This window comes from Strix aluco, chromosome 14 (genome assembly GCF_031877795.1).
Source record: "Strix aluco isolate bStrAlu1 chromosome 14, bStrAlu1.hap1, whole genome shotgun sequence".
Taxonomy (NCBI): domain Eukaryota; kingdom Metazoa; phylum Chordata; class Aves; order Strigiformes; family Strigidae; genus Strix; species Strix aluco.
In genome coordinates, this window is record NC_133944.1 from 3,941,763 (window position 1) to 3,963,594 (window position 21,832).

Sequence of the window (21,832 nt, forward strand, 5' to 3'; positions counted from 1 at the left end):
CCCCTCAGATGACATTTGATAGTTACTGCACAACTGCAGATAAAGGGGTTTAGACCTGTAAAAGGAGGATTGGTCTGTTACAATATTTTCAAAGGGGAGTACCTATATTTTTTGCACAACGCTGCGCACATAATTATTTACACGTTTGTGCCTCCCTGCCCTGCCACGACTTACACCTGCACAAAGTAGCTTTCAAGAACACACTTCCTCCATGTTTTAAGGTGGAAAGGAAAAACCACACCCAAAACCCAGCAAGTGCAGGAGAATAAAGGCAGAGTGTGAAGGCACACGTTCATACGTAGGGGTGTGCTGAAACAGGATCACATAGCCTGACTAGATGTTACTGAAGCGGTTCAAAAACTTAACATGAATTTTCTATCGTGATGCCAAGAAAAGCACGGTGGCAGGAGGAAACATGCCGTTCCCAACTCCCTCCTCCAGTTAATCTGGTAAAATCGGTTCTGTTCCTGCGAGCCCTCAGATTTGGGGACCTCAGCATCCTCCGTTAAGCTGTCCCTGCTCGGAGCAGAGGGGGTTTAAGCTGAACATAAGCAGGCTCGTGTTACCTGGGGCAATGGGTCGCCGGCTTTTTGAACTGGCACAGCTCAGCTACTGTAGTATAGCAATCCAGCGTCTGTGCTGCGGAGATAAATATGGACAGGCAAGTTACCAGACCTAATAGCTCAGGCAGCTGCAGAAAACACAAGTCACAGTCACACAAAGCAGCTGGTGAGACCCACGTCCAGCTGAGGGCACCAGGAGGAAACCTGCTCGCTCCTTCACCAGCAGCATGCACCCAGGAGAGGGCTGACCCGCTCTCCAGCAGGAATCCTGCTACCATACTACAATGTGGCCTTAAAAAGGTCACAGCTTTCAAAAGAGAAAAGCAGCTGATCCACATGATGGTGTATTTTTGCTACAGTTTCAGATGTGGAGTCCAAATGACCTGACACCTATAGTTTTCCCTAAAAATGGCTCAAGTGGATTTAATCAAAATTATGATTATATGTAGGAGAAGAAAAAATATTCAGAAAATGGGGATTGTTTAAAAAGTAGAACTCCACAGTATTTATTTATATACTCATCATAAATATGACGACTGACTGTTATAAACTGATTTCGTATGTATTATGTGTTTCATTATACTATTGCACTATGATATTAGGTACCTTTTTTTTTTTATAGTATTCACACTAGATTGAGGCTTTCATACAAGGATGGCTCATCTTCCATCACTTTACTATCAGCAGCTTGTGACACTGCACTGATGTTTGGACAGACTGTGATCCATCATTGGGAGATGCTGCTGGAAATGGCCCATTATCACCTTTTTCTGTACCTTCCTCTTAGATCTCCACAGAAAAATGAGGTGGTTGATGGTGGAATTGCCCATAGCGGGTGATGGATCACCACTCTAGGGTTTAGTTGTGGTACTGAACCATTTGACATGACCACTTAAAATGAAAAAGAGCACTGTAAGGAACGATGATGTTTTCAAGTATCCCATAAAACTCTAGCAACAATGGTTTCTTCCTGACTTTTAAAACTTACTTGTGACTTTGGAAACCATGAATGCATTTGAAGGCTTACTTTTCCTGCAAAACAAGCAAACAAAAACATTTATTAAAAAAATAAGCATACTAGAATTACTTGAATCACTATGTCTACCTAGGAGTAACAAAGATGACTGAACATCTGCTTACATTTAAAGCAAATACAAAAACTTTTTCATGAAGGTAGTACCTAAAAGACTCCACACCGTTCCTGGTAGACTTCACAAAAACTGGTGTCCTCCCCTTCCTCGTGATATCAACCAGTCCTCCTTTATTGTCCAGGATGCCGTAATGAATCGCAGCACGACATATGCTTGATGACTGACAAGAGCACAAACACAAATAGTGTGTGAAGTAAATCTCATTCACAGAGCAACACCGACCAACCACTGTGCAAAAAATGAAGAAGAAATGAAACCGCCACCAAAGCTCCAAATGGAAAATAAGCTGAGTACACTCCTTTGGAATCTGGTTGTTAAATCTTACTCTCCCAACACAGCCGTATTCTTTTATTATTATTATTATTATTATTTTAAGCACTGCCTGGTTGAATGGCAATCTTTTTTTAAATAACAAAACCGTACATTTAGATACAATTTAGAAGAAAAACAGCATTGGAAATTAACAACCAGTATGAAATATTTCCAGTTCTCAACAAAATATTCAAACCCAAAATATTTCTGCTGAAACCACTTGGAGGAGGCGGCTGTCTGCAATCACAGAAGTTGCAGGGCAAATATGTATCATGGGCGATACAGTCATGCACAAACAGTGAGAATGGGGAAAGCAAACATGCTTTTACACAAAATCCCTTTTATCTTCAACCTTTCTTCACCCCAAAAGTAGTTTTGATGGGAAAACAGTGCCAGGCTTTCTTTATAAAATATCTTGCTAATTCAAGATCCAGCAAATCAGCCCAAAATATTTAGTTGCAACATTTAACAGTGTTTTTTGTATGAAGTTTCTGTTCAGCATGACAGCTGCCCACACTAAAGAAGAGATCTTTGTAAGAACTGTCTATTGATCCCCATCCCTCACTTTCCATGGTTTCATTGCACATTAAGGGCATTCATGATAAAATCATGTCTGGAATCACTTTGCCTTTCCAGACTGCTTCTCTTTTTTCATCACTGAGGAAAATATAGATAATTTTTATTAGCACCATTTTACAGCACCACAACTGGAGAATACGAAATGCCAAATTACACTAGAATTGTTGGCATTTCCCATTTCTGTTATTACCACTAACTCCCCACAAATTACATCTATGAGCTATTAAAAGGTACTTACACTCTCATAATAAAATGTTCCAAAGATCTTTCCCTTACTGTACAAGCAGCCAGCTGGGCACAAATACCTAATAAAGATATATATCTTTGAGGGTGGCGAAAAAACAATTCAAGAAAAACACATTTTGACTCTATTTCATTTAATAGTCATTCCATTCATTTCACGTAACTCTTCCATTTAAAAACAAGATTGCAAAATAGCTACTTTTTAGAACAGTTTCTCCACCCTCCTTAAAAGCCTGACCAATATTTAGATTCTGTGGATTTGATTTTTTTCCAAGTGATAAACTGTCCTGTTCTTTGCAGAAACCTTAACCAGAAGTTCTTGACTGGCTGGGAGGGGACAAGCCATGAATTATTCGTCTGTCTTGGACAGCAGTGGAATGCATGAAAAAGGCTCAAAAATTACTCTGCCAAAATTTATTAAATAATTTTGGATACCTGAAACTGTGGGTCATCGTGGCTGAGTAAAATAAACTGAGTCATCTTATTGCTAGGCTTGGCTGAAGGGTTTGTATTAAGGCTTTTTTTTTTTTTAAAAAAAAAAAAAAAAGATATCTACCTAGATAGTCACGAAAAATAGTGTAGCCTATACTACATTTGCAAGAACTAGGCAACTTTTAGGCCGTTTTTTTCCCACAGCGCTCCAAGAGATATCAATGAAACAGTACCTGTTGCACGTTGAGCCTCTGCATTTGTCTCTCATCTTGGTTTCACAGGTAATAACTTGTGCTGGGGAGAAAAAAGGAAATAAATAAATATTTTAAAAAGGAAAGAGACTGCCACAGCCTGCTCTCAAGCTACGGAGATGAGCAACCACTGTGAGTCTTTCCTGGAGGTCTTTGGTGCAGCAAGATAAAATCTTATCGCAGACCAACCCAGCCTGGAGCAGTTCATGGCTCTTTAGCCCTTCACCTGAGACAGGTGTCTTTGGAAATAACTGCAAGGAAGAAACATCTGACAGCTGAAGGCTTTGATTTACAGCCCCAGGTCTGCAGCCAGAGCTCTCATTCTCCATTTAATTACAGACTCTCCAGATGCTGGTAGATAAACTTGAAAAGGATGCATTGGCTTGCCTCGCCTTGTTTTCACAATAAGTCTCTTTTAATTAACAGTGATTAGAAAACAACTGAGGAAGTACTAACAGCTCCACAACTAACTGCAGAAATCTTCCCAGGCAAGAAATAAAAAGCAAATCATCTAAAACACCCAGAAATCATGCAAAGCAGGTAACTGCTGAGTGTGGAGTATTTTAAATGGGAAATAAACCAGTATTTCCTAAACTGATTACTCATCAGGGGACCTTTGGTTCATCTATACATCCTTGAGATGGTTTAAAAAAACCAATAACTATTGCAGATTGACATGCAGAAGGCACGAGTGGCTTTTGAAAGCTTTGCTCCCCACATCTGGCAGGCTTCTGCTATAATTAAGAGCGAATTTTTACACATATTATCTCCCCCTCCACTCAAACATCCTCCCAGTTGTTTTTTCCCCTGAGCCTTCTCATGGCTTTCCCCACCTTTTCCCATAGAGGTTCTTTAAAACTTATAGGAGCTGAAAAAGAAAGAGACCATCTTACTCATGTAGGAGTCTGGGATGATTTTCTTGGTCTTGATGGATTTGCTGGGCTTGCTTTCCGGAGGGTAGAACCGCACCGGCTTTTGCTCTGCCACCTGCGAAATCTCCACTTCGTTAGTCTCATCCGTCTCGGTGATGATGGGATCTTCATAACGATAATCTTGTTAGAAGAGGGGATTAAAAATAATTACAGCATGTTCACATTGATGGGGAAGTCGGACGGGTTCATATTTTGTGAGAAGGTGATTTAGTTTGACAAGGATCTGCTTTGTAATAGTTGGAAGCCCAGAAATGCTGGGGCTATTGCCAGGACAGGTACAGCAGCGGGAGGGGACACTGCTCCTCTCCCACTCCTCTGTGCACGAAGTGGCATTTATAGCATCTTACAAAAAAAGGTTTGAAATGATCCCCACTAATTAATGAAAAAAAGTGCTGACGTTTCTTCATCTGTTTCACGTACAGCTCTTTCTCTCTGGAGGAAAACACAAATTTGCTGAAGGGCACGTGCAAAAAGAGGGCCCTAGTGTTTGGGAAGGTGGCTGACACCTTTCCTCCTCCCACCTGGGTTTGCTTCTCCAAATCACCCCACGAGCACAGCTTCATCCCATCCTCTGATAAAGCACAGGTGCTGCTGCAGTGTGATCCCGGCTGTAGCACCTGCAGCGGGTTTATCCCTCGCTTTACCTCTGCCGGAGAACAAGCTGCCTGCTGTTGCAGCCAGGCAAAGGGATTTGGTGCCAGCAAATTTCATTCCTCTCACCCAGTCGTACCCAAAACGCTGCACCGCTCTTGTCCTCTGAGGAGAGGAACGATGGAAATAAAGGGATGATGGATGGTGGCTCTGAGAGGGCTTTTTCCCTCTTGCTGTATCACCAGGGCATCCCCTCCCCTCTCTCTTCTGCAGCCCACCTGCACCCTGGGGTCCTGCCCCCAAACCCCACAGGCTAAAAAATGATAAATGCAACGTTGCAGCAAGATAAGCCTCTGCTATGGGCAAGTCTCCAGGGAACCTGCCTGTTTCTAAGAGCCCAGTTCTCTGTGAAGCAACACACATGGGAGAAGAAAAATGCCCTTAATACACGACCCCAGAAAATCCTGTGTGCCATGGGGATAGCACAGCTTTGCTGGAGGTTTCAGTATTAATAATATTTTTCACGCTATTGATCTCTATTCTGAGAAAACTCCACAGATCAGGAAAAACTGTCCACGATCCCCTCCTCTCCTTCAAGAGACACGAATCACTGTATTCATTTTGCAGCAGTGAAAACCAAGGTGGGGAGAGAGGGAAACGCTCCGTCCCTGGCCCCCGAAGGAGCGGGGCAGGCGGCCAAGCTCTGCCCACCCACGTCGCCTCTGCTAAGCGCTGGAGAACATTCCCTTCCCAAACAAACCCCGCGAGGACGGGATCGCTCCTGCCCGCAGCCTGCCAGCACTCAAAATCCCGCCGGAGTTCCCGAGCCAAACCCATGTAAGCTCAGAGCAGCTTCCCCCTGTCCAAGTGCTCGCTCTTATTTTCACCAGGGAAAATGCGCCGAATCCGAGCTCCAGATTTTAAGCATTTCAGGGCTTTTTGGTTTCAGCAGCAGCCACTGATTTACCGCGTGTCATGATGTCGAAATATTAAGGATGACTAATTAGAAGGTGCATAATGCTGCGGCTGCTTCTAATTAGAAGTTTCCCAGCATAAGTTTGCTGCAGCCTTTTCCCCCACCCAGGAGGGTGCCCCAAGCCCCCCACCACGTACCTTTGTAGCAGAGGTTGTTCTGGCAGCCTCCTCCATAGCTCGGCGGGCACTCGGAGCAGGGGCGGCCGGTCTTGTATGGGGCTTCTCCTATCCAGTTGCCTCTGCAAGCACAGGAGCAACATGCACCCATCAGACACCCAAATACTCATCCAAACCCCAAGACTCCCTGGCACTAAGGGAGTGGGGAAAATGGGTGTTTCTGCTGCGCTCATCCTTGGATGGGGGGCTGTAAATGAGGAAAAGATGACCTGTCCCCACTCTTTCCATCCCCACTGTTGTTCTCCAGTGATAGCTCAACAGCTTTCTGCCCTCTGCCTCTATTTGCCTGACACTTGTCTTCACCTCTCTTGTTCATCAGAGCCACAAGTCTCCCACCATTTTCTGCAACACCCCCAGGAGCTGCCCGGGACAGGCTGAAGCGCAGCTCTTACCCTTTAAAAGCTGTTCCATTTTCCACCTGGAACCATTTCCAAACAGAAAAACACCAGACTCTCACTCATGCCCAATCATCTGGGAACTGGAGCAGGACTTTGCACTCTCTCCTCACCCAATCTGGCCATCCTCAAGTCCCCAATTTTGCCTCTGAGGATGCAGAACCACCATCCTGGCCCAGAGCAACCAAGCAAATACTAAACAACCAGCCTAGGAAAGCCTTTTAAGAAAAATGTTCCTCCTCATTTTACCTCCAAGATGACATTTTCAAGGTTTTACTTAAATAAATTGCGTACAATATCACTTTTACATTAAACTCCAATATAAATACTGTGATCTTATATAAACAGAAGTAAGTCAATGGATTACTGCATTTTTCTCAAGAAACTACCCAGAAACAAAAGCCCTGTTTGGCGCTGTACTGCAAACTTTAGGGGCTGAGAAGGTTGAAGGGGCCGGAGTTCAGGCCATGGCTATGAACCCTTTGGTTATTGCTCTTTCAGCTGTCTCCACCTATAAGGCTAGATGAGGACAACGTGCACTGATGCCAGAGCAAAAAGATTAAGCAGAAACTGCAGAAATAGAGTATTTTTCCATCCAGCAACCCTGAATGGATGATGTGCAAATAGCCCAGCCTGCTGCAGGAGCTCCATGAGAGACAGTGCGATCCCATGCAGGAGCAGGTAACCACAAGCAGAACGTGCTCAGTAGTTAATGTGGGGAGAGGGGCTTAGACAACCCCCCCGTAGGGCTCTGCCTGGATCATGCTATCAGCTGCCAGCTCTGTACCTGCACACCTTATCTCCCTGCATTATTCTGCCCTATGATCTCCAGAAGACAGATGCTTCCCAAGCCACTCCATTTATATATAGTGATTTCCCTATTTCACTTTGTTGTTAAGATTCAAATCACCAAGGACTGGGAACGTTTCCCCTATTAGCCATTAAAGCAGAAAATACTAATTGTCATTGCCAGGGAGGAAACTTCTCCTGGATGTAGTAGTCAAGAAACGGGATTTTTCACTTTGAAATTTAATCCAACCATTAAGTTAACTGCATCAGTCAAGATTTAGCTATTTCTTTTCTTTTTTTTAAGAATGGGGAGCTCGTTGGGTCTGGGATTTATCTCTTCACAGCTCCTTGCAGCCGGCCTCAGCTCGCTTCGCTTCCACCAGCAACTGCTGCAGGGCTGGCTTTGCACGAAGCAGTGGTGTGTTTAAACCAGCAGATTTAGCAGGGGGAGGGTGAAGACATGTCGTGATACGGCAGCCTACCTGGCTGAGCACAGAAGCTGCTGCTGGAGCGGTGCTGAGCAGCATTAATCACCAGCCCATCCCCTCCCACCCTCCGAGCGGCAGAGAGCGAGCAAGCCTCGCTCGGCAGCCACGCCAGCTCTGTCCTGGCCATCTGCTCCTCCTTCCCATGGCAGCAACATCAAAGCTCCAGCCTGGCCCCAGCCCCTCATTCAGTTTTCCAGGCAATGCTCAGAAGTCTTGAACTAGCTCTGCGCTGCCGTCTAAAGAGAAAATTTAAAGCCACAACCACCAGTCTAGACTGCCTGAAATCTCTTCCCCAGATCCCGGGCTAGTTAAGCAACCTGCCAGTTTTAGGAAAGCTGGAGAGAGTCCAGCTCATCTGCCTTACTTCGGCGAGTAGTTGCAGACCAGGTAGACGGCATTCTCCCAGATTTCTCCCCAGACATTCATCTGCTTGCAGACGTTCACAGCACAGCCAATCTTGTTCGTCGTGGCCCAGACTATCTGCAAGTGTAACGCAGTTATTGAAAATAAGGAAACTACCCCACTGTGGGCACACGTTGCAGTGACAACCAGGACATGGGGGGATGCAGAGATTATAGGTACAGAAGCCCTTCACCTCCTTTACCTGGGTGTAATGTGTGCACATAGAGCCGGTGCATTTCTCTGGGCACCACGGGTTGCACTCGTGAGGATACGGGTATGTGTAATCTTTAACTTCATCATACCAAGACTGGACATGGAAAGCTGGAGACCGATACCTGAAGGAGGAAAGACAGTTTAAATCACAAAGTTCTGGTAGGAGTTTTCAAACTATACCTGTAGCGTCCTGCCATATTGGAAGCCCAGATTTTTTTAATACAGGTTTTGCTAATTTTTATATAAGTTTGTTAAGGCAAGTTCCATTCATTGAGAAGCTGTTGCTTAAAGAACCGAGTAACATGGTCTAACAAACAGGGAAAAAAAAAAAAATCTAATTGGAAATGTTAAAGATTACTTTTTCCCTAAGATTCACAGCCTGGTCTGACTTTCTGTATTATTTATAGGTTTGACATGTCTTTCAAGCGCCGCTGACCTGAAACGTCCTCCTGACTTTTCCACACAGCTACAAAAAACTTCTAGTTTGGCGGAAAGTTGTATTTTGAAAGTAAACAGAAGTTAAGGTTTGCCAAACATCTTAAACCAAAAGCCATCGTGTACCTATTTTACCACCAGGCAATTTGCTAAATCTGGAAGTACACTAGCAGTTAATACTGTAAGACCTTTGAAAGGCAGTGGGCTTCTTCACCCTCACATCACACCAAGTTAGTGCACTACACACGCCCCCCACCTTTTATTGCAGCAATTTCCCTCTGCACCAAGACCCTGCTGTGTGGACTTTGTGCAAACTGTGCACCAGATATTGCAGTCTGTGGCAGCCCTGATGCTACTTGTGCTGTTTGGGGGAACACGAAGGGTGATAAAACTACCTGTAGGAACTCAGATGCATTTTGCATGCTACGTACACAGAGAGCAAACAGAGCGATCTGCAAATTCTGTACCAAAGCAAAGCAGCGCTTCAAACCCACTACTTTTTATTGCTTTCAACAGCTCACATGAAGCAAGCAGCCAGAAATACAAATGATACCATTACCAACTGGAGTTTGTTCTTTCAGCCAACTCTTCATTTAGAATCATTCATTAGAGGTATTTTAGAAACATTAATCTCATGATGTCATTAAGTGAATACTTTCCGAATCCTATTTTACAGGAGAGGAAATTGAGGCAATCAAGTTATGGCCCGTTCCTGAAAAAACTGAGATAAATGCGATTTCTTTTTCCTCTCAGTGACTGAAAAGGGAACGAGATTGGATCTACTTCCATCAGTAACCCATGGCCATCTTGAACACTTGTAGGAGAGCCAAGAACAGCACGATCTTTTGACTTTGTTTCCAATGGATTAACCATTCTACTTTCCAATCATTATTTAATCCTGCCAACAAAGATGGGCCTGATTTTTATATCGGGCTAATTTCACACCAGTAGATTTCCATTGCTTTCAACCAAGTTCTACCTGATTTACAACAAACATAACTGCATTTCCACCCATTAGGGCTCCTGAGCACGTACAAAAAGTTTACTGTACAAAGCAGGCTTAACTTATAACAGGTTTAACAATAAACAAATTTCACCATGAGATGGAGAGGGAAATCCATTTGGAAGCCTTAATGTCAGCTTTCCTAGCTGGGTTAACAGCTCTAGGTTGAAAGCCTTCCTCAGGAAGTTGAAAAAAAAAAAATCTGCAAAGTGTTTTCAGTAAACAGAAATTAGGAGCTGGATAAATATTTATGAGAAATATAGCAAGAGATAATTAAGTTCTGAACTAGCAGCTGAGTCCAGATATTGTTCCTGAGAAACTTCAGCTTTTAGCCGGTTCTCAGCATGGTGCCAGAAATCCCCCTGAAACCACAGATTTAGGAGCAGGGGTTATGACTTCTATAACTGTTTCCTTAAGGAGTAAGGGTGACCTTGAGCACATTAAAGCTGTGTTACCCAGAGATACCAATAAATGGAGCAACCCACATCAATGTTGGTTTGCTGGGAACAGTCAGCTGAAGGTGGCTGCAGATGTTCCCGCTATAACCGTTTCACCACAGCAATAGCAATTCAGCTTTTCTCCCGTCTCCCCAGTGCTCTAAGCATCAGCAAGACAAACCTTTCCAACTGGCTGTAAAGAAGGTTCAGTGAATTGCTCTTTGCAATGAGTTTGTAGCACCTCAACTCTTACCTGCCCCAGTGAACCGCCAAGTTCTGTCCAATTGACCTGATGAGGGCACTAGGCCCATGGTCCCAGATGCACTGCTGAGCCCAAGCGTGGGCTGATCTTTCCAGCTCATCATCCCAGGTCTTCAGGGTGTGGGGAGAGAAAAGAACAGGTTATTCATCATCTAATGCTTACTAGATCAAGAGACTCAACCAACAGCGGTTAGCAAAGAAAGATTAAATTGCAGCTCACCCCTGGTGTCTGGCCTGTCCTTGTGAAACCAGCACATCTCAATGATGTGCCCTAACCCAAAAGCAAGTTTCTCAAGATGTCCCCCTACCATGGAAATGCAGGGTACTAAAGGGTCTATTATTTTTCCTCCTTGATGCCATGGTTCTTTGGAGATGCTTTGCACAGGTCAGCAGAAAACATACCTGGGAGGATCTTAAGAACCCATCTAGACTATCCACCCTAAAGCACAAGATACTCTTAGAAAGTGCTTTTCTAATCTGTTCAAAAAAAACCAAACCAAAACAACCAAAAACATCAAGGGTGGAGATCCCAGCACTTCCTCATAACACCTATTTCAGAGATCCGGCATGCAGTCAATGCTCTGATGTAGTTCAGCATGATTTTCCATCCATTGTCCTTCCTATCAGGACATTTCCATCATGGGGAACTCCAGCAGTGGATGTGCTCCTGCTCTCCACTACCAACACATCTGGAGATTTTTGTGCCCAGCCTTTTAATCAAAGGGTGTGGGTCTGAGCCTCCTGGTCCCATCTCCCTCTCTCCTTCCAGAATAACTGTTGAGTCCACCAATGGATCCAGTCAAACTTAACAGAGGTGGCAAAGTCCCAGAGCTGTTAAGCCAATATCATCACTCTCACTGAAACACACATCAGGTTAGAAGTGACAAATCCCATTTATGTTTCCACTGAGGGAAGGACATTGGTGTGAGATCAGTCCTCATTGAATATCACTCAGCTGTAAGCCAAACAAGAGCTCAAATATGATACAAAGGCAAATAGGAAAGCAGGTTTCATTGGCTCCACTGCCCAGGAGTGTACTTGTTTGAAAGGCCAAACTTGCTGAACCCAGTAGACAGTGCCCTGAATTCATTGTGTAATTACTGACGGCTGGTCTATTCAGAACAGTCCTTAGAGAATAACTCGTTGGGATTAAAATATTATCGCACATTCCTACAAATAAAACCAAAAGCAAAAGAGGTCTTGTAATGTGTCTCCAGTCCATTCACGTGCCAGCGCAAGATTATATCCCCTTTGGACACTTACCATCACAACCAGCTGGTCTTTCCAAATACTGTCCTCTCCAGAAGAAAAGCAACTTCTGATCTCAAACATATCAAAGGACCTGTCAGAGCCCGTTTGGAGAACTAGAGGGCATTTAGGCTTTCAAACACATTTAAAAAACGTCAAGGGCTCATTCTGAGTAAGTGTCTGAACACAGTCTCGGGCAGTTATAACTGGGATGGGGAGGGACTGCACGTCCCTGGCTAAGACAACAGGAAAACACAGATTCTCCTGGAACTTGGTGTGTCTACCCTATCTTCGTAAGGCAAACATGAGCTCATCTAACTGAGCTAACAGCGCAGACCTCCAAGAACAGCTTATCATCAAGCATGTTCGGCAACACAAATTCCAACATCCCAGAGCTGCTCTGACCTCATCAGCTTGGCTTTGAACTGACCAGTGGCCAAGCAAATTCATGTCAGTCTGCAAAACCCCGTGCAGACACAGCTCTGACAGAGGGAATAAAACCATTTTCCGACTCAGCCCTCCAGCTCCTTGAAGGTGTATGGGATCTGACCCACCACACACACATTTCCAAACCTCTATTCAAGCAGACTATTGCAATTGTGCCTAGACACACAGTTTTTTGTGGTCTCCCACTTTCTGCACTAGGCAATGACCAGCCACAATCCTCCTTCTCATCCAACGCATAAGCCACAAAACCTCTCCCAAGACGTTATGCGCTGCTCGTACATCAGACTTCATAGCAGAGCATTATTCCCTGCAGCCTCAAAGGAAAAGATGTTCCAAATCTCCTAATTTAATGCAGAGATATTATGAGCAATAGGCCATTAAATGAAAATTGATGTGAACATATGCATTATATCTTCCTTTGATGCCTACGGATAAAATAAATTAACTCGGACAAAAGATACTCAACAGGCAATTGGGAATGAGCTACATCTTTGCATGGCTTTGTGTTTGATGAGTAGAGAAGCTCATTTCTGCAGGTGTCAGATTACAAAGCCTTCCCATTTAAATTAGAGCAGTTATTTGCCTCTTGCTTCTCAGACGTGAATGTGGTCAGGAGGCTGGAATTATTTCAGAGCAATAAACATATTAAAAAAAAAAGATATTTCGGACTTTCCCAGCTATGCTTGCAAGAATTCTTTATGCCAATATTCAAAGCAGTATTTAGGAAGACTACTGAAGCCAGAGAGACAATGTACACCTATGCTCAGTTTCCTTCTCAAGCAGAGATTGAGAAGCCTTCAGGTATGTGGGATTCCAAGTGATTTAGCACATGGACTCTCTTTTTCACTCCTGCAAATTTGTAATGGCCTTTCAAACTACGGTATACACTGTGTATGTAAAATACATGCATGGATACACACACTATGCTACAATTTGTAGGTTCAGATTTAATAATAATATACCCCACAAGGAATCTACTTAGCCTAAATAGTTTGTAAACCTAACCCCAGACACCTGAATTGCAGTGATCAGGTTACTCACTCATTTTTCTCCACAGCTTAGACTTTGTGCAATACTGGCAATTTACTTTTAAAAGCGGCATGAGAGTCTAGGACTGACATGTACTGGCAGAAGCTTGGCTATGCTTTGCTAACCCACACAGAAATACCATCCCATCCTGACAAGGAAAGTCACCACCTTGCAGTTTAGAGGAAGGATGCATACCTTATACATGAAAACTAACTATTTACCTTCCAGCAATCTGTACTGAGAATGACTTAGTTTTATCCAGCTGTCTTTGAGGCCTCCACAAGAAGAAAGATTTCTGCCTTTCATCTCTGCTGAAAGCCATCTGACTAAGCCATCTTAACAGGTCAAGATGTCTTAGGAACTATTATGTCGTTTTTACTCTGGATTCATTAACAAAGAGTTTGTTTTGGTCTGGGCACCCATCCACTGCCATGACTGCTGATATGAAGTCCCAACACACAGTGAAAATGTCGGCCATAAAGCTGTTAGAGGGGTTAAGGTAATTCTGTATTTGACCAACTTTGTCAGGAAGATGTACACTGCTCACTCAGCTTCCATTAATACTGAATACCTGTGTTAACTTTCAATTAATTATACAAACCCAGCAGCAAAACTCTCTGTTTCTTAATTTCTTCACTTTACCTTTATCCCATATGTTCCTAATTCTTTTGATCTCCAGATAAGTCATGGGACTTACTGTGTTATTGCTTTCCTATTAACAGCCTCCACCAACTGATGTTCATCCTGTAGTAGATAAATATCTCCCTTTCCTGGAATACATTAGCTTCTCTTGCCACATTAGATCACTTAAATATGTCAGATATGGAGCTGGGAGAAAGGACTCTCACAAGGCAGTGTTTGGAGATTGATGGGCAAGAACAACTTCTACCTACTTATCCACAGATTAGCACCACATGTTGCCTGTGACTCTCCACACCGGCACCAAAGGAAAAGAGAAAAGTTTATCTACAGTACTAAAGACAGACCATCCTCTTAAACGAGTCCAAATGAGAAATGTCCTATGCAGAACAAAGGATTAAAGTGAAATTCACGTTCAGAATATACACAGCATTTCCAAGTAATACTGGGTAAACACGAATACATGAAAGACTGATTATAGCCTTTCCAAGTAGCACCATCTTATACTCAGCTTCTTTCTTCACAGCATATAAGGCCCTTTCATTTACCTTCAATCGCCCATAAAAACCACTAGAAAAGCACACTGAGCAAAGCAAATATAAAAGCATAACCACGCTGCAAGTGTAAACAGCAGTCGGCCAGTGGACAGTCCTCAACGGCAGCCCTCTCAGATCCTCAAGCCAACCAAAACACATTTGGCTTTCTCAGGCTTTGTGTTTACTTTTCTGGAAATTAATCAAGTCACCTCTTCTCTGGCAGTACCTTGCCTGAAGGATGGAGTGAGAGCCCACTGAGAGATACACAAAGCACCGGTTCTTAGAAAGGCATGCCATTTCTGACAAAAGTGGGATGAAAGACCAGCACTGTGAATGCTCGTGGCGACCAAGTGATGGACACTTGTCCTTCCTTATGGTCTTCTGCCCTCTCTTTTCTTTTCCCTACAGTCACAAAAGGCAGGTTTTCCATTTGCAGCACTGATTTCAGCACAGCTGGCAAACAATTTTATACTACATTTAGCGTACTTTTCTTCTACCCTTTTAAACATGGTCTTAACAAATCATTAATGGTTTAATCTGTCAGCAGGAGCACACAGTTGAAGTCAGACTAGTTTCAGTCATAACTATATTTGCACATTGGGAAAAGGCACACACACACAAAAAATTATTTGCCTACACCATTTTCTGGCCCCGCAATATTTTGATGGCACATCAAAAATAGCTCAAAGTAGGGTCTCTGGCATCAGGTGAAAAAAAACTATTCATCTGAATTGTTGATGGTAAAGGCATTTTTCAAACTCATACTTTTAAATTCTCCCTCTGAAGTGGGAGAATACATTGACCAAACTTTTATTTTGGTTTCTTGAACTACAAAAAGCCAGTAACATTGACCCATCCACGCATGAACTCCCAAAGTTTTTCCAGCTATTTCCAGTGATTGAAATTCTTTGCAGATGGAGCCACATTCCTCAAGCCCTGTTTCTCTAAGGTCCTGAGCAGATTCCCAGCAGCATCAGGGATGCTAGGCTCGCATTGTTAATCTCTAGCAATCAGTGTATGACAAAAGGGCAGATGCTACCTCCAGCACTAGGTGGTAGCTGATGGCAACTCAAAGACCACTAGAAGTTTCTTCGAGCAGACTGTGGTGTCCCAAAACACCAGTCACAGCGGTCTGAAAGCTTTCACAGGGAGAACGTGGGTTAAACACTAGGGAAAATTTGATGCTTTTATGACATTAAGGTAATGGAAGAACCTGCTGAGGCAGGCTGTGGAATTACCATCACTGGAGATGTGTCCAGGGCTGGGCCAGACGCTAGTTTATGAATAATGGAACCAGTCCTGAAACTATGCAGCGGATGGACTCAATGACCCATTAGTGGCCCTTTCCAACCAAAACAGTCCAACGATCTAAAGCATCGTTCACTCTGGAATGAAACTGTTCCAGGAAACCTCTTGAGAAAAAATTACTTTAGAGGAAATTTGCTACAACTCTTACACCGTAAGGAAAATTAAAATAAAATTTGAACAAAAAAAAAGTAATAATAAAGTTAGGTATCAGGAGCTAGACTCACCATGTATTCCATATTAGAGGCCACTGGGTACACCTGACCTCTCAGTTTATTGTGGAGCATCAGTATCTCCTGTCTGTCTGAGAATAAAATTGCTCTCTTGGATCTGGAGTGAGCTTCCCCATCCTGATATTTACTCAGAATGCTTTCCAAGTGACTCGAGTTGGGCAAGATAAAGCATTCAGCTGCCTTTGTCAGGAGCAGTACACATCCAAGAGGAAGGATCCAAGGCAGGGCAGGATTCATGCCGCCTCCTCCACAGCTAGCAGAAGCGGAGACGAAGACGACTGTAGGTTTTCTTGCAGGGTCTCCTGTGGCTCAGCGCGGGTCTGGATTTTGGGGAGAAAAGGCAGTCGGATTAGTGCCAGAGAAGCTCTCAGCACGTATGTCCCCCAACAATGAAGCCACACAACCCAGATTTTTTGCTTGGAAAAGAGCGGTGCCTACAGTCTAAACAATTATCGTTCATCCCAATGACAGGAAGACCTGAACACCACCATAAGTGATGGGAACTCAGTTTACTACACCAGGGAACTCCACCGACATTGTGTCAGGAGTGAGCATTACCCAGGCACAGCAGTGGATGCCTTCTCCTCCAAAGATGCCAGGGTGCAAGTGTCATCCAGCAATGCCCGGCCGCTCTGAATAATCCCAGCTCCATCCCTTCACATGCAGGAAGGGGAGACATTTGAAGCTATTCACCCAAGGAGCATCTGGTAAAGTGGAGAACAGATAGGAATAAAAGGGAAAGTAAAATTCCCAGCAAGCTGGATCGCAGAGGTCAGACATCAGCAAGAGCTATTTTGGAGGCCCCCGCTCTGCCAATAGACTCCAGCAGAGCAGCTGCCAGACTCTGTGAAAGCAGCTGTTTATTGGAAATGTCAGCGTAACGTCGAACAACCAAAATCCCCGCTGGTGAATGACGCACCGGGGTGTTCTCGCTGACGCATCGCTTTACGGCGGGCGGGAGCGCGGCCAGCGATATGAATTATGACAGATTAGGAGAGGAGCCAGAGCACCCGGCCTCCCCCAGCCAGAAGATTAGGTGTTCCCATGCACGCTCAGTAGCCATCAGCACTGAGGGCTTGGAGAGATGATCTTGATTTGGTCATTGCTGGGTTTGAATGGCTTCATTTAATCCCCGTCCCCTCCCCTGCTCCATGGATTGCCAAACTCTTCCTCCCTTCCTCTCCCCCCTGCCCTGACTTCTCCATCTAATGAGCCTTGCATGTCTTGGCTGATTTTATTTAGATCATGAGCTATTCAGGGAAGGAAATAGGTGCTGCTGCATGGCTCTGCAGCACCTAGCGCTCTTCAGGTGGGGTCTAAGAGCCACTAGAGCAGAATAATCCATCGGGGCAATAAACATCGTACAGACGGTGCAAACACAGCATCCTCTCTCCTTAGAGCTAAACTTTGAAAGAAAGCTTCCTCATCTGTCTTCAGCACCAGGCAAGGATCTGGTTTTGACAGCACTGTTAAAAGACACGCTTGAAAGCGTTCTTACACAGCGTCAGGAAACAAACCCCAGATTAGCAGGAACTATCCGAGAAGATTCAGACCAGTGACATGGGATTTGGGCACACCGAGACTGGACAAGTTGGAAACCATCCAAGGCAGGAAGCTCCCAGCTGGAAAAGCTACACTTGAGCACAAAGTCCCAAAACCCTGTTCCCCAGACTCAGCACAACAGCATCTGCAGAGGACAGCCAGCAATCACAAGGTGCTTTGCACAAGTGGAGACCCCCCAATAAAAATCTCTGAGGCCATTGAGAACCCCTGAAAACTTCTTTGCTCTCTACTCAAAAGAGACAAAGTCCCTGTTTGAGGCTTCTTTCTCGTACTATATTAAGGCATATGAAAACCATCTGCCCCCAGCCTCTCTCCAGGCAGAGCAATAAGCCTTTGCCTCAGTAGAACAATGCAGAAATGTAATTTGCTCAGTTTAGGTAACAGCTTCTCATTATTTCCTGCTCTGCAGAGCAAGTCGAACACACACGCCTTGTCCCCAGCTTCAGGCTCACCTGAAAGACAGGACGTTCGGTGGCGTCTGGACAAATATTGTTTTAACCTCATCCTCTTCTCAGCCCTGTTTGTTGGCATTTGCCCCCCACCCACCCACTCCCCCCCGAAGTAGAAGCCCAACTTTCTAACCCAGCTAAAGAGTGGTAGGGGATGCAAAACGAGCTGTTGCTTTTGTAGACTGTCTGACCTAAATTCAGGGAACAATTCCTACTTTGAGGCACTTCCCTAAGAGTTTAAAAATAGATGCTCTGCCACAGCCGTTTACAATGTGACCATTTAGCACAGGCAATTTTAACTGCAGCCTGCCCTGTAGGTAGAGCAGGCAGGAACACACAGCTAATATACGCTGCAGTTGTACCCCTTCATTTGGCCGGGTGCCCTTTGCAAAATAGGAGACCGTATCCACCACCCATTTAAGGCAAACACTGAACTTACAGAAAGGGCAGCTTGAAAAAATCAGCTGTAACATCTGAAAGGCCAGAGGAGCTGCCCCACTCACGGCTACGCAATGAAGCCAACACGTCTGGCTTCGTGATCCAGCCAAAACCTTGCAACAGATGGTGCATTATTCCTCAGGATGTTCTTACCTGTATCCCATTTGTGAGCGAGGGGATACTAGCACCTCTCTAAAATTAAGTCACTTTGGCACTGTCTTCTTTTTCACTTGGTGTGTGCAGGTCCCTTCCTCTGCTTTGGCTCGAGGTGGGGAGTGCTGAGCATCCAAAGGAAGGATGAAGTGATCAGAGGGGGACAGGGAGCAAAGAGCTCCCTGGCCAGATTAATTGAGAGCAGCAGAAAGATGCTCACATTTCAGCAAGCACTCATTGATTTCAGATGTCCATCCATTAATGTCCTCGTGCCCAGGTGCAACAAAACACTCAGACATGTGTTAAAGCTCAGCCCAAGTGCCCTGCAGAGCTGGGGCAATGCCTCCAGGCTGCATCAGGAACTCCTCACCAGGGAAGATTGAAATGCTGCCTTTGAGTTGGGATTTATTTGGAGAAAATTATCAGCTGACAGTCAGCTGAGGAAGTCTCTGCTGTTGTTTTCAAGGGTTCAAGAGGAGCATTAGAACAGCCTCCCTTTAAACACATCAGGCCCTTGATACTGGTGCCAGGTAAACATCTGGGAGCAATCAGAAACGAGTGAGTCAGCAGAAACCAGCCTCTTAATATGCTGTAAAGCCTGTCCAAACTGGGGACAAAGGGGAGGCCTTCTTCTGGGGTCTGAGGAAGTTAAAAAGCAGCACTGGACTTTGGAAAAGATTATTTTTAGAAAGCTATTTCCCCAGCTAATGGATGGTGTCTGCATTTCACAAAAAGCAGAAGAGCTGGTAGCATTTGAAGCCTGGCATGCAGCACTGCCTGCTAAAGCCACATGCAGGCAGACTTCTGTACTTCATTATGTCCTCACTTCACCTTATTCCTTATGGCTATTGATCTTTAACTGCCTCCCAGGTAAAATATACAAGTGGGTGTCTACTCCTTGATTATGGATGACATTTGCAGCTAAAACATCCCAGGACCTGCAGAGTTATACATGGAACAAGCTGACAAGGCAGGAAAATGCAAGACTTAGCAGGGGATACCAGCAAAGCATCTGAAACAGCAAAGCAGAAACAGCTTTTAACCTGTACAAAGAAATCCAGTGATAAAGCTACAACACACTTAATGCATTAAACACCAGGTCATCTGTTTAACCGAGATACACACGCTTCAAGCTTTGAAGAATCGTGTTGGCTTCAAAAGAAAAGTGGGATGACAAGTTCCTTGACACAGGACATAATGCTGTCTGCACAGAACACACTATGCATTCAGCCTCTTCGTGGGCCAAAACATCTGGATCTTCCATCACAATCCACTCCCACAGAACTGAAGTGGGTGAGTTTCTACGCAAAACCACATGGAAAACGCACTGGTAACAGACACAACATGTGGCAACACTGTGAAATTCCTTTTAGGCAGAACTTTAGAGCAGAGTTGCATAAACACAGGCTTCCTGGAGCAGACTAGGTGTGCCCATGGGTTGTCAGCTATTGGGGACTGCTACAGCATCCCTTGGATATTTTCTATTTGTGTGGAAATCCACCCTTGTACTTGCAAACTCCTCCCATTCATTCAAGATTAATGTTTATTAATCTTGCATTAACCTCTGCAAAGCATACCTAAGGGAAACTCAGACAGCATTGTGCTATTCTATACCATTCAGGCAACTTTTTGGAGAAGTTACTAAAATTGTGCCTTCTTAATAGAGACATTTCTTGCACACACCCCAACCCCTCAAACCACAGTTCAGAAGCAGGGACCAAAGCTTACACTTACCTCGTCGAGTATTTCCTGGGGACTTGGAAGTTGTAGCTCCTCCAAGCCTGCTTGTGGAAAATAAATTATATATCTGAAATATTTAAACTAGGAGGAGGGGAAAAAGGATGAAATAAGCCTTAGGAGGTGCGAGGAATGCAAGGTCTCAGCTCAGCAGCTCGTACCAACTGCAGTCTCACAGAGCTCCCCAGTGGTATTTATGCTCTCCAGGCAAAAAGGACAACCCTGGATCATCCTGTTTGGCAAGGGGCCTGTAGTTATAACAAAAAGAAGGGGGGGGGGGGGGGACCAACACGAAAAGGAGGCAGGAGCAAGGAGGAGAGGGGTGTCGCTTGGGAGCTCAGCAGTTTGAAGATAGTCATTGGGACTCAGAAAATTAGGACCATCCTCCCAAAGGCTGTAACGCAACACCCAGGGAGGGGGAGAGGAGGAGGAGTGCAAGCAGATGATCATATAAAAGGTTTTGCTTTGCTTTCCCCTGCAGTCAGCTCTCAGGCAGAGCTCGCAGCCCGGCGGGGTCCCAGGGCCACAGGAGCATCCTCCCTGCTGCCAAGGGGGGACCACGACACCTCAGTGAGGGGCTCTGGAGATGAGGGAGGGAGAATTCAAGAAAGGGGTTTTTCTGGAAGAGGCTAAAGCCAGCTGTTTCCTCTGAGCTGCCAGGTCAGACATTTCTCGCTCCCCCCAGGAAAACCCCACAGCGCGTCCCGCTGCTCCAGGGCTGAGACAGCTCCGCTGGACCCCACGGCAAAGCGGGGTCCCCAGCTCTGGCAGTGGTTGCTGAGCTGGGTTCCAGCTGTGGTCCAGCCCCTGGCAAACCCCATAGAATCCCCCTTTTTTCCAGAGCTGGGCGTTTGCTGGGAAACAGGAGATTTATCACTCTCTGCCATTTGTTCCCAAAGCTCTCCCAGTGCTGACATTCCCCAACTACATGCACGGTTCAGCCCTGCTGCTCTGGCGCCACAGCAGGAGTTTCAGAGAATAAAGAAAATAAAAAGTTAGTGAGACATCTCGGCAAGGCTCACCTCTGCCGCTGCACAACTGATGCCCAAAAAGCCCAGCTTTTGCATCAAGCTCCATGCCGGAGTCTACTGTTGAAACACGGTTTTATTCACTGTGAAAGGAAACGATTGAGCAAAAGACAAGCTGAAAGTTCCTTTTTTTTTTTTTTTTTTTTAAGTAAACAAACAGGAAAAAATAAACCAGTATCATGAGTAACATGAGCGTACTACAGCACTTCTGCTGCAGCAGCCACCAGCCCACAGCAGGATGCTGCGGTGCTGAGCGCCCGGAGTGAGCAGGTCCAGGCATCACCCCCCACGGCAGTCCCGTGGGGTCCCCAGCCGGCAGCGCTGTGGGGTCAGCACATCTGGTGGCACATACCTGGAGTGACCCAGCCCCAGCCCAGGGTGTCCCCACGTGGAGGGGG

At 45.0% G+C, this 21,832-nt stretch overlaps 1 protein-coding gene across 1 annotated transcript in view; it reads right to left on the reverse strand.

The window, feature by feature from the left end:
* Positions 1–20,559, reverse strand: part of CRISPLD2 (cysteine rich secretory protein LCCL domain containing 2) — a 31,145-nt gene extending 10,586 nt beyond the window's left edge. The window contains exons 1-12 of the mRNA XM_074839684.1: positions 20,404–20,559; positions 16,061–16,386; positions 10,622–10,740; positions 8,483–8,615; positions 8,243–8,358; positions 6,168–6,268; positions 4,425–4,583; positions 3,514–3,574; positions 2,844–2,910; positions 1,744–1,874; positions 1,552–1,595; positions 567–639 (exon numbers count right to left, since the gene is read on the reverse strand). Of these exons, the coding sequence (XP_074695785.1) occupies positions 567–639; positions 1,552–1,595; positions 1,744–1,874; positions 2,844–2,910; positions 3,514–3,574; positions 4,425–4,583; positions 6,168–6,268; positions 8,243–8,358; positions 8,483–8,615; positions 10,622–10,740; positions 16,061–16,303 (1,247 nt within the window). The 5' untranslated portion in view covers positions 16,304–16,386; positions 20,404–20,559. The remainder of the gene's footprint in view (positions 1–566; positions 640–1,551; positions 1,596–1,743; positions 1,875–2,843; positions 2,911–3,513; positions 3,575–4,424; positions 4,584–6,167; positions 6,269–8,242; positions 8,359–8,482; positions 8,616–10,621; positions 10,741–16,060; positions 16,387–20,403) is intronic.
* Between the last annotated feature and the right edge of the window lie 1,273 nt (positions 20,560–21,832).